This window comes from Ovis aries, chromosome 2, assembly GCF_016772045.2.
Source record: "Ovis aries strain OAR_USU_Benz2616 breed Rambouillet chromosome 2, ARS-UI_Ramb_v3.0, whole genome shotgun sequence".
In the NCBI taxonomy this organism is placed as follows: domain Eukaryota; kingdom Metazoa; phylum Chordata; class Mammalia; order Artiodactyla; family Bovidae; genus Ovis; species Ovis aries.
Genome location: NC_056055.1, coordinates 147842695 through 147860270, shown reverse-complemented (window position 1 = coordinate 147860270; position 17576 = coordinate 147842695). Strand labels below are relative to the sequence as shown.

General features: G+C 41.3%; 1 protein-coding gene across 2 annotated transcripts in view; it reads right to left on the bottom strand.

The window, feature by feature from the left end:
* Positions 1–482: 482 nt before the first annotated feature.
* The window catches only part of DPP4 (dipeptidyl peptidase 4), an 80937-nt gene continuing 63843 nt past the window's right edge, over positions 483–17576 (bottom strand). The window contains exons 22-26 of one of the 2 annotated variants that reach the window (XM_004004660.5): positions 17334–17433; positions 14502–14566; positions 3570–3642; positions 3239–3312; positions 483–1614 (exon numbers count right to left, since the gene is read on the bottom strand). In XM_004004660.5, coding sequence (XP_004004709.1) covers positions 1513–1614; positions 3239–3312; positions 3570–3642; positions 14502–14566; positions 17334–17433 — 414 coding nt within the window. In that variant the 3' untranslated portion in view covers positions 483–1512. Of the gene's footprint in view, positions 3313–3569; positions 3643–14501; positions 14567–17333; positions 17434–17576 lie in introns of both variants that reach the window. The other variant, XM_060411137.1, reaches the window with a different exon arrangement.

The following is a 17576-nucleotide window of genomic DNA, read 5'->3' as shown; positions in this document are numbered from 1 at the left end:
TTCTCATTTATCGAGACTTTGCTAGGCTAAATTCAGCATCTTAAATCTATGGTTTCATTAATATAGTTACGTCAACCAAAAATAATTAGTTAAACACTTAAGTTGTTGACTTTTTTAAACTTCCACTAAGCCATCTGGGCTATCAAGATGATATTTTTGATATTATGTGCCTCACCATAGTTCCCTGGAATGAAAGTATAAATTAGATGCTACATAAATAACCAAAATTACTTTAAGTTGACTTTTTAAAACCTTATATATAGGTATGATAACAGAAATTATATATAGAGAGATATTAGATTAAAACCCTATGAACTGCTTAATTTAGCACATTTCTTTGTATCTGTTTCTTACAAAAGCTGAACCCTCTCCATGTTTACAAGGCAGTTTGGGATAACAAGCAAAATAAACAAGAGCCTTTCTGGGTAAGCATGTCCATATGCCAATACAGTTTAGGTCTGATTCAAGACACAAAACACCTCTGAAAAAATGAAGGCATATTTATTACTGACCAGGAGATATTCCACAGTATATAGAACGGGAATCATATTATATACATTTGTAGCTTATTTTCAATTTTTAAAAACAAGTCCAAGAAAGTTAAAATATTCTTTTTAATTAGATGCTCAAAGAAATGAAGTAAGAAAAACTGATGCAAAGACTCCTTCAAGTTAGGATTTGCAATACAAATATTTTCATATCTTAACAGGGCAAGCTGATGTGTTCACATCTCCCTTCCAAGCTGCTTCTCTCACTAGGAAACATCAGTATTTTTAAAGCACATTTACAATGCTTTCCCATCACCCTTTCTGTGTTTTTGTAGCACCTATAGCCATAACTGGCACCTGGGGGCCTTGCATTGTTGGCAGTTTCCCTCTCATTTCTTTGGAGTCTATTCAACTGCTGTGGTTTTACTCAGAAGTCAGTGCTTTGCATATATGATTTCCTGAGACTGTTTGAATGGTCTTTCTCAGAAAACTGTGCCAGTCTGGCTGTGAACAGCTCTTCTCGGAGGAGCTGACAGTAGCCTGGTTGGGTCAGCAGGCTTGGACTGGGGTTCACAGCCCTGCCCTGCCAGCTTCTCTCCCTAACCCCTCTTTTCTTACCCCTGCCTCAGTGACGTCACTGCCCACATCCTGTCATTCCTTCAAAGAAGAGAACAAAATTTGCACTAGTTCAGTTAGAAAATAATGCTGCTCAGGGAACCTCTGCAAAGCTCCCATAAAAACAATTCTTAGGTGTTGTTTCACCAACTGATATGGAAATTATTTTAAATAATAATAAAAAGAAAACCAGACTGAAATTTCCATAAGGTAAGTCTGTTGCAAAGACAGAAGTCCCTACTTCAGGTTATAGATATGAAACTTGGGAACAAGGTAAACTTAACATTTCTTGATTTGAGTGGTTTTTTTTTTTTTTTCTTTTAAGGCATCGTCCTGACAGTGCAGTTTTGAGATAATGAGAGCAAAAGTAGCTTTTCACAAGCTTTAAATGGCATGCTGTTTTGAGATGCTAAAGTAGAGAGAAGCATTGTTTTAGGAAATGGCTCATGTGGGTGTATATGTGTTGGTGTGCTGTGTTGCTGGCGATCCCGTGGTCTTCATCTGTATACCACTGCAGAGACACAAGAGAGAGGTCAGAATTAGGAAGTCAGTTGCCTTTTTTGTTTTAATCCAAATGAGTTCTCATGAGCATACATGAAATAACACACAATATTTTAACACCTCAATCAGTTTGTAAACTGAAACATGATCAAACAGGTTTTCTTATCTCCCCTCCCCACGCCCAGAGCTTTCCCAAGGCATGTAGCTGTGTCTTGCAGGAGTCTCCAATTGTCCGTGGTATGTGCTAAAACAACTCACCATGAGTTTGACTTCACTGCACACTGCTTTAAGGATATGTGTATTACACGAAAATATCTAAGTCCATTTTTCAAATTTGACTCAAAGGACACTTAGAAACTCATCATGCATAGGATGGAATGTTTATCCCATAAAGCCCACTTTAATTAAGTGTTATCAACTGTTAAGTTTCTCCTCCACTGCAGTAAAAAAAACTATTAAAGGTTTTTAAAAAGCAATTTTTCCTAATGTATATCACTAAGGAACTAGGAAAATCTACTTCTGTATTCCATATATATGTTTAGCATAAGTGAAGTCAAAAATCAAATGTATTATTTTCAAACACGTAAGATTTTTCACTGGAATTTCTTATCTGTATGTCTGACATTTATTTAGGAAGAGTTGATGACTTGAGGCAAAAATTTATCAACTCATTCCACCATGTTAAACAAGTGGGAAGTCACTGCTAGCAAAACATATATCATGGAGACATAAATTAACTTTCAAAAATTGCTTAAAGTATCATGTCTTTTCTTTGAACAGTGGAAATATACACCACAACCTCATAAGAATCTAACCCTGAAAATATATGCCATATTTTTTGGTATCAAATGACTGTCCCGCTTTTAAATACAGTAGGTACTGCTTGAACTGAGCACAGAGCAAAGTGTGTATGTTAAAAGAAAGTGAGGGAAAGCAGGCTATTAAAGCTAATACAGACAAGAAAGCTCTTAACACAAAAATATTTAGTGCAACACACACATATAATTTTTCTTCTCTTAATCAGAAAAGATCTAGGGCATAAAATGAATTTTGTTTAATACCTAGAAACATCCTCTGAACAGGCAACAACAACTCTCTAGCCATTTCTGGCTTTATAAACCCAGCTTAATTGTTTATTACCTGTAGTTGCTCAATAAAAGATAACATGGAAGTTGCAAAAACTGAAACTTGCTGATTATTATACCCTATACCCTACCTTTGTTAGAAGGGCTAGTAACACGTACTAGAGATGGATTTTCATATTTGAGCTGAGCGATTATCATGCTGCTTTCACTTTAGAATTACTTTGCCATACTTTTCACTGGGTAAGTGATTACTTTTGTGTCAAATTAGGGAGAGATGGGACAATCATAGGGCTAGAAGAGCAATCACAAGACTAGGGATCTGATAATCACAAGATATGCGATACTGTGCTTTTCAACCCCTAACTGATATTGAACATGACTATGTTTCTGGCTCAAGTATATCACTTCTTCAACTTCTTACTGGAAAAATAAGACTCTTTTTTGCTTTTGTCCCTTTCTCCTGGGACCTTGATGAGAGAAGTAATCGTGAGAGGGGAACCAGACCCCACCAGGAAGCTCCTTCCCCTTGCAGGAAGCTTTGCTATATACCATTGACTGGAAATCCACTCCAGCATCCACCAGGGCTTTGGAGATCTGAGCTGACTGCTGAAAGTGAACGTTATCTGCAGGGAGAGAAAGGAAACAGAAAGTAACTAATAGCTGCTCCACTTTTCTGGTAGGAAAAGGCACAAGAAGAAAGGGGACTGTCTGAAGTTCTAGGACTCAGCATCCCATTTATCCCAAGACAAGTGAGTTGTGGAAAGCAACACTGTTTTATTGAAGTAAATGTAACAGTCTTGCCCCTCATGCTTTTGTTTTGTCAGTAGTGAAATTGCAAACCTGTCTGTGATACTAAAAAGTCTAATTAACTGAAACTCACCATCTGCTGTTCCATGAATAAGGAGGTACTCAACTTGTTTAAAATTTTCAGCTCTGCTCATGACTGTTGAATTCTGGAATTGGGAAAAAGAATGTCATTATTCAAAAAAAGATCTGCCATAAACTGATTTTTCACTTCAGTTTACAAAATAAAATGTTTTCAGCTGGGGCCCCCTTTGATACAAAATATAGCAAACCGATATTCAAGCAAATGCTGTCTCCATGCAAGGCAGAATGCACAGCATGCCCTGTGCTTGGGAGAAGGACTGGAAAGGGAGAATGCCACATCTTCCCTGCACATGCAGAAGAGGGCACCTGCCACCCAGGCTGCATGCAAAGCCCCTTGAGTCCCAGATCCCAGATTGGCTGGGTCCTATGCATTAGCACAGGGCAGAGTCTCATATTAGCAATGTATGTTCCATGGGCTTATGCTGTAGTTCAGCCAAAAAGTGTATTGCCATGGCAACCATGTGTCACATGGTGCCATACATGCTACATTTCAAAGAGCCTGTACATAGCATTTGCAACTAAACATACTCTGCAATATGTCATATGAACTTTGGTCCACATTGCTAGGCTCTGAATGAGAAGCAGGCATTACCTTTTTTGAAACAGATGTTTGAAACCTAGGCAAATGTAACATATGGGAGGGTAGAGGGGTGACAAAGATCAAATATGGCCTTAGAAAATCATCAGTGGCTGGTTGTCTGCCTTGTTCTGTCTTGAGGAAAATGTCACTATTGGACCAAGCCAGGTAATTAGGAGAAAAAAATTGGGAGGTCAGCTTTTTGAAGGCTGCTTCATGACCTTAGGAAGGACTTCTAAAATGAGGCTGGGGTCTCGAATGAAAACTTTTTGAAAGTATGGAACTAGTCATCCGGTCTTAATTTGGAGATGCTTGCAGAGTTGGGATGAAGGTAAAAATGTCACAGACATTGTAGTGACTTTGGGAAGGGGTGAGCTGGAGCCTACTTTTGTTGTCTCATTATGAGTTGGGCAGAGGAAGGGCCATTAGCCTCCCAAGAGATTTCAAATCAGTCAACTTGTCCTGCAGCATCTTGGTGAATCAAGTCAACTTCATGAGAGGCAAGGTTTATGTTCTATAGATACCTTTGTAGCTAACATCAGGATGGGAACCCTGAAGGTCTGGCAGGAAGAGGATGGGGCTATATATAGTCCGAGTGTTTGTATTCTAGCCCCGGCTTCAATATCAGTGAACTGTGCACCAGGAAACAGGCTGCTGAGCACCTTTTTGTTTGAAATGGGAAGAAGATTAACTCCTCTTACTGTCACTGAAATAGGAATCAAGAGACGTGGCTTTTTTTAAGGTTAAATTACTGACACTGATGTCAGGATGCTGTTAACAGTGTTTCTGGAAAAAAGACATTCTGTCTACAGCTTTCAGGACAAAGTCACCCAACATGTTTGCATTGACAAAGTGATCTTGTCCTGGAAACCAGTGCAAAGGCCCTCTTACTCTGTGCAGGCTGGGTCCCACTTGTCCCGACCATATGCCATTTCTGACCCAATTGAGAATTTACCCACAAACTTTCAGGAGAAACATCTAGGACTCATTGAAAGTCACACTCTTATTTTACTTTACTTTTAGGGAAATGTGTTATCTGGTGAGATGTCCCAGATGAATTCATCCATCCATTCATCTGTTCATCCATTCCAATGTTACTCCATCCATTCTTCTATCCACTCATTTATTCACTGTCAGTCAATATTTGTTTGTTATATACCCAACAATAAACTCCATGAGAAAAGGAATTTGTCTATATTGTTCATTATTCTGAGCATTTAATACAGTGCTAAATATCAAAGGGATAAATGAAAGAAAGGTAACCACTTATATTGTACTGTTGACTATATTCCACCCTAATTTTGCAGAGGCAAGTGAGAACAGCTAGGGGAAGTGAAATAAAATGTTCTCATTCTGAAATTTACTGAAATATGCTTTGCCCACTTTCAATCCATACACAATGCCATTAGTAATAACAGCTGACATTTACTGTGTACTCTGTGCCAGTCACTCTGCTAAGCATCTTAAAGGATTTATCAAAGCACCTGCTCTATTTAATGACGTTCCTACGAGATAGGTCTATTAATAGCAATCCCATGACTACATGAAGACAATCAAGTGCACCAGGTTACAGTAGGAAATGTGAGCTGGACAAAAGTCTGATGGCAGAACCTCTTTTACCTCCTAAGCTGCACTGAGTCTCCAGTAAAGTTCCAAGCTACTTATGATGTGATCTTCCAGCAAAAATACAGGAGGAAAGAAATTGTTACTGAACTGTCCTGGGATTTGCAGTAAACAGACACACTGGGTGTTCTTTGCGCCTGCGGGCTCATGGCCTTCTTAGAATTCATCGGAAGAGAGCATTCATTGGAAGAGAGCACGCTTGCACGGCCCTGCGAGATTCATGAGGCATTTTTGGGCTGTGTGGCTCATGCAGCACCAATCGCAGCAATAGAACCTTGAGCGATGTTCTGACCCGGAGAGAGGAAAGGGTCAAAATCAATCTACCAAAAAAGGCCAGTGTAGGATTCAAACCTGGCGACAGCAGAGGCTGGGGCGGACACACGGACAGTGAACGCTGACAGTCGGAGGGAGCCCCAGGCCCGGGCGCCTGAGTCCGTCCTCCTGCGCCTGTGCAGTTGTTGCCGTTACCTTGTTTCTCCCGAGAAGCAAGTTCTTCACTTGCCAAGGACAGTCACCTTTAACACCTAGACCTGACCCCAATATACAGCTGTGTCACCTCCCCCCGCCTCCCACCTCTAAAAGCCTCCCAGGGCTTCCTTGCTTGGCAGAGTGCAGAGCAAAAGCTACTTCACAACCTCCCTGAGCCATAAAACTGAGAAATGTCATTGAAACATAGAGTAATAGTTAGGAGACATATAAATACGCAGGACAGTTAGCAAGGAATGTGATAACTACTGGAGTTTGGACCAAAACAGTTTCTGGCTGCCTTTTTTTTTCTTAAATGGAGTGAATACAGGCTGAAAGAAGACAATTTTTATAAACAAGTAAAACCCTGAGCCTAAGATAAATGTTGTGATGTACACACTGTAGCTGTGATGAACTAGACATGGTGAGAAATGCAACATACTGAGAAAAAGACGAAAACTGTGATAAAAGTGTCATGATGCAAATTGTTTTACATTAACAATATTACACTACAAAGAAAGAAAGACAAATACTTTAATGCAGCAAGCGAAAAATAAAACAAAGGCTTCCCCTGCAACCACAAGATAAGAGTGTCATTTCCAATGTGCACGTCCCCCTGCTCGCTGGGAGATGCATCAAGAGGGACCTCTCAGTGCGTGGGAGCCAGGCAGCCTCAGGCACACACCCATTTCAAGGCTCTCAGGCTGCTGAGAACATTTCCCTGCCCGCCCCCCACCCCAGAAAGATGCAGCTGTGTCCCCCTGCCTCCAGAACCACAGATCCTTCCCTACCAGACTGAGCATCCTGGCTTCTCTGAAGAGAGACTCCTGACAGCCCGCTGTATGGCACACTTTAACCAGTGAAGGGCAGCAGCCAAAGCCAGTGAAAGAAATGCAGGCACCAATTTAAAGGAGGATTAATGACCAGAAATAATTTAATTGTGCTAATTCAACCCACCAAAATAGGATAATCCCCACTTGCCTATCGATGGAAACAGAAATAAAAAAGGAAATGGATGACTAAGTTAGAAGCCGAATAGTCTGTCACCAGCTCCTAAAAAGGAAGCTTAGAGTGATAAATGGGCAGGGATGCAATGGTGGTGCAGTTGGCACTCTCCCGAGGCTAGAAACTTCCGGAGAGCCCCGCTGCCAGCAACAGCCTGGCAAAGCGAAGTGGGAAGGACTGGACCAGTGGCAGTGCCGATCCTCAGCATCTCTGCGAGGAGCTTTTCCTTCAAGCCCCAAGAAGAACCATCTGTAGCTGCTCGTTGGATCATGCTGGTTCTTCAGTTACCTTCCAACAAATAAATCTTTGTATTTTTGAAATAAAAGAGAGAGCTGATAAGAGTGGGGAAGTACTGTGAGAAACAGAAGGTCTAACAATTTTTAAGCTACCCCTTGTGCCATCCAGGAACCAGAAGGACAGTTTGCTTCCCAAGGATAATGGTGGCAGCTGCCATGTTTTTGAAAGCTTACTTCATGGCAGGCTCAGGTGTCTCGTTTAATCCTTTCAATAACCTCGTGAGACAGGTCTGATTGTCCCCATCATCCAGATGAGGAACCAGCAGTTCACAGGGATTTAGTAACCTCTTCAAGTGACTAGATGGTGGAAACAGAATTTGAGCACAGGTCAAACTCAAAAGTCCTCACCTCTTAACGTCATATTCTAATATCCCTTTACTTCACGGCCAAATAACTCATTGTTATCTGGTAGAAAGAGCAGCCACTGGTCTAATGGACAACCCATTACTTCAGTGAGATAGCACCTTCAGTTTGCTGACTTGCCCTGCGCATTCTCCCACTTGCCGCCAAAGCCTCATAAATAATATTAAATGAAGCTATTTAAGGAAGCACCGTTCATGCCACAACAGAGGCCACAAAAAAATTTTAAGAAAAAATTAATTCAACCCAGCACATCAGATGTTTTACTAGTTCACATCAATCAAACAACTGTACCAAAGGAAACAGTCCCTATTCGCCGACAGGGGGCCCTACCTCAGGCCTCACCCAGCAACACTGGCTTCTTTAAAGATCACACAGCAGTCAACATTTTATCAGCACTCAACAAACAAGTTAAGGTTTGGCTGAAATCTGAAGGTCTCTCTCCCTTTGGCATATTCTGGGATAATAGAACAAATGTCAAATCAGTACAAGATGGCATATTTACAAAATTGCACCCTGTTTTGCATAACCTAACGATGCAGCACTTCTTAAGGATTGAACGTTTCAAATCTGCTAGCAGAAGACTGCCAAATCTATGACTGTTTCGCACACTTGCCAAAAGCCTATCAAACTCTGAGCAAAATGCAAAATAAATCTCCTCTACAAGTTAAATCAGTCCCTTCTGTGTGTTCCAGGCTGCCCTCTTCTCTTGGCAATGAGGCTCAGGACTTGGGCCTCATTTCTCTTGCCCTTGATCTGATGCTGCTCTCTGTGAATCCGTTCCCTCCCCAGCCTCCCATCCTGCCTTATTAGCCACCATTTGGCCTGCTCTTCCCACAGCCCTGCTCTGTGTTATCCCTCGGTTCACCCAATCTGCTTCACGAATCCCCGGAAAACAGCTCTGCCTACCATTCCTCTACTATGCTCCTCTGCCTCACCCCTCAGGCAGCCTATGGAAAGCACCTATGCTCTTCCTCTGTAACTCCCGGAATCTTCCTTGACTGGCTCCAGATCAGTGCCCTCTCCCTTTCCTACCCCAGTAGCTACATCTTATGTAACATTACTGCACCTCAGTTTCTGGGTCAATAAAATGGAGATAATTAGAACACGTATCTCAGGGAATTTGAGGGAGAACTGGACCTAATAATCCATGTAAAGAGCTTAGAACAGTGAAGTGCGAAGGACTCAGTCGTGTCTGACTCTGCAACCCCACGGGCTGTAGCCCACCAGGCTCCTTCCCATGGAATTCGCCAGGCAAGAAAACTGGAGTTGGTAGCCATTCCCTTCCATAGGGGATCTTCCAGGCCCAGGGATTGAACCTGGGCCTCCTGCACTATAGACAGACTCTCTACCATTTGAACCACCAGGGAAGCCCATCTGGTCAGAGAAGCACTTAATGAGTGAATAAAAAAATGAATGAAATAAATGAAACTGAGTCCCCCTTGGTTGAGAGGAGTTGGGGAGGGGGGAGGTGAAATCCCAGCTTCTCAGCTACTTCCCTTCCCCACTACATGCTCGGAAGGCATGCTGGGGCTCCACAGTCACAATCTGGAAATCACCAATCTTTTCCATATATATTGGGCACTCTGTCAGGCTCAAGCTCATGCTTTATTACTACTTTCTTTTATTTCTCTTCAAAAATTTTGTCTCCATACTTTGTCTCACCAACAAGGTCACCAACTTCTGAACAACTAAAACACCAGGCACCTCAAATAGGTGAATGAAAGTCTACCATGTTAATGATTTTTTACAGATTTGCTTGGCCTTGTAGAAACTGTAATTGGCCATGTAGAAACTATTCATCACTGTTAGGAACCCACTCCTCAAGGTGGGGCCATGGTTGCTATTTGCTTATTGCTACTGGGCGTGATGCTTCCCAGGTGGCGCAGGGGTAAAGAATCTACCCACCAATGTAGGAGACACAAGAGACGAGGGTTCTATCCCTGGGTTGAGAAGATCCCCTGGAGTATGAAATGGCAATCCACTCCAAAACTCCAGTATTCTTGCCTGGGACATCCTATGGACAGAGGAGCCTGGTGGGTTACAGTCCATGGGTTGCAGAGTCGAGCACACATTGGGGCTGAGGGTTGTCTTATTGTCTATCTGATTCTTTTGCTCAAATCTATTGCCATTTCTGTTGGCTATGGACTGAGACTCTGACTGAGACTTTCAGCAGAAAAAAAATGTTTCCACAGAGTTTCACTGCCCTATTAGGTTCACTGTCATCCCTCCACTTTGCCTGCCTGCTTAGAGCTTCTGGGACCAGCTCCTTGGAGTTTTATGGGCATGAATGTCTTCTTCCTCTTTGTTGCTGCTGCTGCTGCTGTCGCTTCAGTTGTGTCCAACTCTGTGCGGCCCCATAGACGGCAGCCTACCAGGCTCCCCCGTCCCTGGGATTCTCCAGGCAAGAACACTGGAGTGGGTTGCCATTTCCTTCTCCAATGCATGAAAGTGAAAAGTGAAAGGGAAGTCGCTCAGTCGTGTCTGACTCTTAGCAACCCCATGGACTGCAGCCTACCAGGCTCCCCCGTCCCTGGGATTCTCCAGGCAAGAGTACTGGAGTGGGGTGCCATTGCCTTCTCTTTTAAGTCCCTGGTATTCTTTAAAAGTGCTTCTATCTTGCCACTTGGCAGTAGGTGGGTGATTATCTACAAAAAGGGTCTTATGGATCACTGCTTATGTCACAGCACTGGGTCCAAGCCTTAGTCCCAGGGTCCCATAATCTATATGGTGGCTTTGTAACAATAAACAAAGGCACTCCTTCTGGTTGAATGCAGCCCCAGAGGTGCAGGCCTTAGTGAATGGAGCTGACTGGCCCCTAGCAGTGCTCAAGCTGAACAGCTATACATGACATCCCCACTTGTTCCATTTACATATACAAACGGTTCCTTCAAGCTCCTTTCCTAAATAGTAAGTACAACCTTTATTTCACAAAGTGTCCTTCTGTTGGTGTGCTTCCCTACATTCTTCCAAGTCTGGGTCATTAATGGCCTAATAATGAATCCTCTCCTCATCTGAGTTTCATCAAAAATTATATTCTCTTCCAAAGGCTATAATTCTGGTTACAGATAAATGATTCTATAGTTGAAAAGGTGTACAAAGATCAAGACCTTGCTTGTTACACACTTCGGTCATTCCTATCCTGGACGTACTGAAGAAAGTCAACAGACTATCCTATACAGGACTCTTTCAAAATATTTCTCCTGCCCCACGGGAAGACAGAGAACAGGGAAAGCCTGTAAGGAATTGTCTCCTTTGTTTTTTTCCAAGAGGGTAGGAGGAGGGAAGGAGAGGAGGAGAGAGAAAGGGAGGAAATAAAAACAACCTGGAAAAGAAAAGAAAAAGAAGCTGGGGGTCCAGAGGGGCAGCTGGGGCCTTAGAGGAAAATAGAATCTTTGAATATATTCCTGCCAGAGACAAAAGCACAGACTCATTTAAAAAACAAAGGAGGGCAGCTTTATTCTAAAGCCTGCTGTGCACCAAATATAGGTACTCAGATTCAGTTCTCCACTTTCTGAGGAGGCAACTTAAGGGGCAGAAACAGTAGAAAGAATACATTTACCTCACTTTCTCCTGCCCACCTTAGCTATCGCCCACCCAAATAATTCCTCTGAGCAACACATTGGGAACCTTTAGCGCCCTGGTACTGGCAGTTTTAATGTGTCCATTGCCAGCAGAGAATTTTGTGCCAAGAAAACCCGACTCCTGGCGTGGAAGGATTAAACAGTCCTCGGGAGCCATCTGTGCAGCAAAGTGAGACAGTGACTTTGTGCTCCCAGCGCGCGTGTGTTGCCATCGGCAGTGGGAAGTGACTTCTATTTACATGACTACCTCACGCGGAGAACACCTAAGAGGAGAGAGGAAAATGGCCACCCCAGTGGGGGGGCGGGGTTGGAGAAGAGGGGGATGGGGATGGGAATCAGGAGCCTCTAGGAAAATCTGGAAAAAGATAGAGGCTGACATGGCAGATTAAAACTATTTATCCTCTAGGGCGAGGACTTAATGAAGAGGAAACACCCTGTTGGTTGATGTTTTTTGGAGGTGCCATGGACTTGCTTGGATATCAAGGTTTGGATTTCACCCTGTCCTTCGAGGTTCAAAGACTTTCAAGACGGGATTTTTAAAATTAATTTTGACTCATCATCCACCAGGATCTAGAGTCAGGATGAGGGTCCTGGGCAGTACACCTCTGATGTTTTGGGATTTTTTTTTTTTTGTAGTACTTTGAGAGTATTTGAGAAAGACTTTTAGCCATGGCCCAAATATGGTGCACCACAGGAGGGATGCTTTCAGGTGTAAGCATCCTGTTTGGGTCACTGACAAGAAAATTAGAGCTGTAAATTGAGAGAGATGATGGAGATGTATAGTTTTTATAACAATGTTTCCACTCAAGAAGTTTTAAAATTAAGTCAAAAAACATTTTAAGGTTTCTATTTTGTACTGGGTGATCCAAAGAATACAATATTGAGGAAAGCTTTGAATGACTAATAATAAAACAGAGGGGGGAAAAGGAGTACAAAATAACTATGAATCCAAGAACAATAAATTGAAGATTGAGAGATATACAAGGAAAACATCATGTGAGTCAAAAGAGAGGATGCTAGTCCACCAGGAGAGCAGTACAAGTGTCTAATAGATGGAGTGAGTGACAGTCCTGCAGTCGAGTCCAGCGCCCTGTGATCCCATGCACTATAGCCGGCCAGGCTCCTCTGTCCATGAAATTCTTCAGGCAAGAATCCTGGACTGGGTTGCCATTTCCTTCTCCACCTAATAGATGGAGGTGGAAGGGGAAAAATGACATTCCAGGGCCGCTGTAAGAAAGGTATTGAACACCTGGTTAAAGAATAAGAGCTGGACTTAGTTGAGTCCACAGGAAAAGTCCATGACAGTGCTGTGAGTGTAGATTAAGCTCCTACTTCAGTGTGTGATACAGCCTGGCATGTAGGGACGCCAGCTAAGGAATGAGCAGTGAGGTCATGGCTATGAAAGGTGGTGGTCACGTGGCATCAGCAGTGTGATCATGAAGCAGGGAAAGGATGTCTAAAGCAGCTGATCGGATGTGGAGGAGAAAGAACGGGAAAAACTGAGTCCAAAGTATCACGTGGGACAATCAGAAGACATAAGGACAACCTGACTATGGGACTGCTTTGTAGTAGAAGGTGATTGCATACATCCCATCTCATAAGCTGTTACTTTTCTCTCTCTCTTTTTTTTAAAAGTATTGCAGTATAGTTACTTTATCATGTTGTGTTATTTTCTGCTGTGCAGCAAAGTGAATCAGCTATGCGTTTACATATCTCCTCTTTTTCTGGATTTCCTTCCCATTTAGGTCACAACAGAGCATTAAGTAGAGTTCCCTGTGCTACATAGTAGGTTCTCATTAGCTATCTATTTTATACACTTGTTACTTTTCTACTTTGACTGGTAAACAGAGATGAAAACACACACTCAGACACAACTGTACTCATACCCCTCTCTGCCACACCCCACACAAGCCTTGCTGAATAAAGCTGAAAGGAAGGTGTGAAACTGAACGAGCAAAACTGGAAACTGTATTTGCATTTTATTGTGCTTTGATCAAATGGCTTCAGAACCCCTAATAACGATGCCATCTTACCAAAATGTACAAATATGGCTTAGACCAATGTATGAATACAAAGCCCAAGCACGGAGAGCTGTGGCACAGATGAGAAGAAATTGTGCTCTTAAATTATACGGGTTATTGTTTTTCTTTTTAATTCACTGTCCTGGGAAGAGTTTTGAATATCCTCTGAAGAATGTAAACAGCGGATGACTGACCCAGCCATCTGTACATTTAGGGGTTTCCAACTTACATGACAAAATCTGGAAGTTTTGGAGAATGGTGCAATGCCCTGAAGGGTCCCTAGTACTTAGGCTGATACTCCAGCTGAAGCAAATGTGCTACCAAAGAGAGTGCCCTGGCCCTGCAGTGGCACCCACACTAGCATGCAGGCTGCCAATGATACCTGCACCCAGGTCCCATTTCAGATGCTATAGCCCATTTGCTCAGTAACCTGCCCACCGGCTCTTCCAAGCAGGCAACCAGCCTGATGGATGCTATTCAGTAATTTGGGTTCAAGAGCTTTTCAGAGTATTACCCTCCTGCACCTATAGGACACCTGCTTTACTCAAATCTTGTGTGAAAAAAACAATGTACACATTTGGCTAAGAATAAGAAAATTATAGGCTTGTACATACATCTTAATTATGATAATACCATAAGAAATTTTAATATGTGGTTAAAGACTTAGAGTGTCTTCTGGGCTCTAAAGGAATATGTTGAATTTGACATGTTTTCTAAACGGAAATTTTTTTATAATTAAAGTAATTATCTGGTGTTGCTTTGTATTTCCAAATGAATGCATATTGTGACCTATATAGCATACGATAAAGGCTGTAATTATGCAGAATATAGTAGGGGAAGCTACTGGAGTAACTCTAAACCACCTGTGTTATTTTTTAACAAGAATTTTGTTGGAAATAAAAAATATATATTTTCTAGAATAGATGCACTTAGAAATGTTCTTATACCACTTATAAATAGGTTATAAAATCGATCTAGTTCACCATTGCTTACCCTGTAAGAGTCAAGGTTGTCTTCTGGAGTTGGAAGACCCATGTAACGTTCTGTGTACACGGAGTCTGTGATGGAGAAAAGAAAAAAAAACTTAATTCATACAATAAAAGCTTTACCCTCTTTTACTGGGTTACTTTATGTCTTAACTTGCGCAAAGGTCTACAGTGTTATACCATCAGAAGTATCTCCTTCAGGTTGTTTCTGCCTGGCTTGTTGATGCATCCAGACTCCTGTCTTCCCATACTCAGCCTTGTAACCAATTCCCATTATCCCTTCCCTGGAGGACAGAGGGAGATCAAAACAGGGTGATCTAAAACCCAATCAATAACCCACCTGCAGAAAAGTCAAATCTGAAATGCTCAGTGACAAGGACACTACATTAAAGATCTGACTCCCTTAAAGATCTTGATTAGCAAGTCATTTAATGTCATTTAATGTCTAAATTGTCTTGAATTTCTTGGTCCTGACATATGTATATACCCTACTTTAGGATATTCTCTTTCCTGCTGGAAACTCCTCATAATTTTCAACTACTAATTGCTCACTTGAAACATAGTTTTTTAGGTGGGGGAGGGACAGACTGAAAGGAAAAAATTCAGTTATCATTATTTGAAGTACAACACCATACTGGCTCAGCTACTCCATCATAAGGCAAGTTAAACATCTGTTCTCTCTCGTTTTGTGGAGAGAGACATATATATACATATAGCTATATGTACACATATATGTATATTTCTTAAAATATCAGTGAGAAAATGTATTGTTGCTGAATTCCAATATAACTTTAAAAATGTGAAATAACTTTTTGAAAAAAGACCAGGTTATAGTAAGTAAATAAGTATAATATGTTTCCATTGTGCTATATAGATTAATGGGGTGAATATCACTGGAATTGTACCAGTATTTCAATACAAATTTAATTAATTATTTAGAAGAACGATCATCAAAACAATAAGATTAAGCAACATTCTAAACCTTTTTGAATGACTGGCATTGATAACTAGTATTAGCTGTTCCAGGACAGGGAGGCCTGGCGTGCTGCAATTCATGGGGTCGCAAAGAGTCGGACACAACTGAGTGACTGAACTGAACTGAACTGATATATATTGCTCAGGCCCTTTCTATGAAAACCAAAATATTTTCCTCCACAATGAGTTTTTATTATTTTATCATTTTGATTAAAGTGAATATAGACTATATGCAATTGTACATATCTAGAGGACACTAATATATGAAATATAATATTTTAAAGCACACTTTAAAATATGACTTTCCAAAAATGTTCTTTTAACTTTAAATATAAATAACTTGGGATGTACATTTAATGGGGTGGGGGAGTAGGAATAGCTTTTAAGGGCAAAGTAATTTTTCCCCCAAACAGGCACAATTCTTCTTGTCCTAGAACATAATAGCCCTTTCTTATTATGCTAACCAGGTTTTCTTATATAAGAAGATCTAAAATTTTTAAAATACTGTTTAAAAAGTGCTTAATGTCGGGGCTTAATGTGGGGCTTCCCTGATAGCTCAGTTGGTAAAGAATCTGCCTGCAATGCAAGAGACCTGGGTTCGATCCCTGTGTTGGGAAGATCCCCTGGAGAAGGAAAAGACTACCAACTCCAGTATTCTGGCCTGGAGAATTCCATAGACTGTATAGTCCATGGCGTCGCAAAGAATCAGACATGACTAGGCATCTTTCACTTTCACTAATGTCAATGTAAACTTTTAGAAGTATGTCTTGCAATACCACTTAGGCACTCCTTCCATTTGATTTTTGAGTAATATTGTTCAAATTTTCACACATGTAAGAATTCTAGAAAGTTCCTGTTAGATTGGTCCGTATACATTTAATGAACTCTTCCTACCATTCTGTATTTCCAAATTCATGAAGATTGTTTCTATTATTTTACTGACCACCAGAGGTCTCCAGAAATAAGCCGTCATACAGAACAATTAGTATCAAGCAGGAAAGTATTAGATGAAAACAAATCTATTGTGTAAGGACCAATCCCAACCATGTTCTCCAATTTTTTTCAATAGAAAGACAATGATGTATCTTTTACACACTGGCTTCTCTTGACTTTAGAGTTTTCCATAGCTTTGGTATTACCATATACTACCATACATTAGGGCATAAAATATTTAAGAAGCATATTCATTATCAATGATTCTTTTATTATACTGCATAAATGACTTGAGATGGGGTCAGAAGAGATACAGGAAAATAATTCATCTTTTCACCACCTCTGGCTCTTCCCCACTACCTAGAGTTCCACTGCTTCCCCCTTCCCCTTGGGAATCATAGCCTTACATGTGTATGATAGAACAATTCTTTCTCAGTGGTGAAAAGAATATTCTAAAGTGGCTTTCACCTACTTAGTGGAAACAAAGCCCCCAGGAGTTCTCCTGCCAAAGTCTCTTCTTTCCACCCAAAATCCTACTTTATATTCAACCTTAGCCTGAAGGGAAAGAAATACTTCTCTTATTCTTGTAATATGTGAAGCCCCAAAGTCAGAGTAGAATAAAGGTAAGGAAGTGTATCTGAAGAACTGTAGCATTGGGAATGTTTTAAAATGTGGAAAACATAATTTCTTGATAAGACATTTAGGAAACAGAATTGGTTGCTAACTAAATATATAGGTAGCATTTAATACCATCCAGCCTTTCCCAACAGCAAAAGAAGTGAGACTGTTTTATTACAGGTATCCATAAAGTACATCTAAGAAGAATCAGCTTCTTCACTGTAGAAACAGGGAAACTAAAAAATGAATGGCTTTGGCATTGAGACGTGAAGGTTCGCACTCGGCATCTCTGTACCTGAGGGCCATCACCTACCATAGTACTCCCACTTGGAAACAGGCGCCACAGCTATTCCACACTTGAACACACCACTTCCTGCTCCCAGCACCATTGAGGTTACGTACCCTCCGTATGACTAAGAAATGGAAACAGTTATTTTTATGGAGGTAAAGGAATTAAGGACATATGGTAAGCAAGTCGCAGTTTCCACATTTCTCACATCTTTATATACTGTGCCTCTTTCGAGATAGAAAGCATGACAGAGGAGGCTTAAATTGG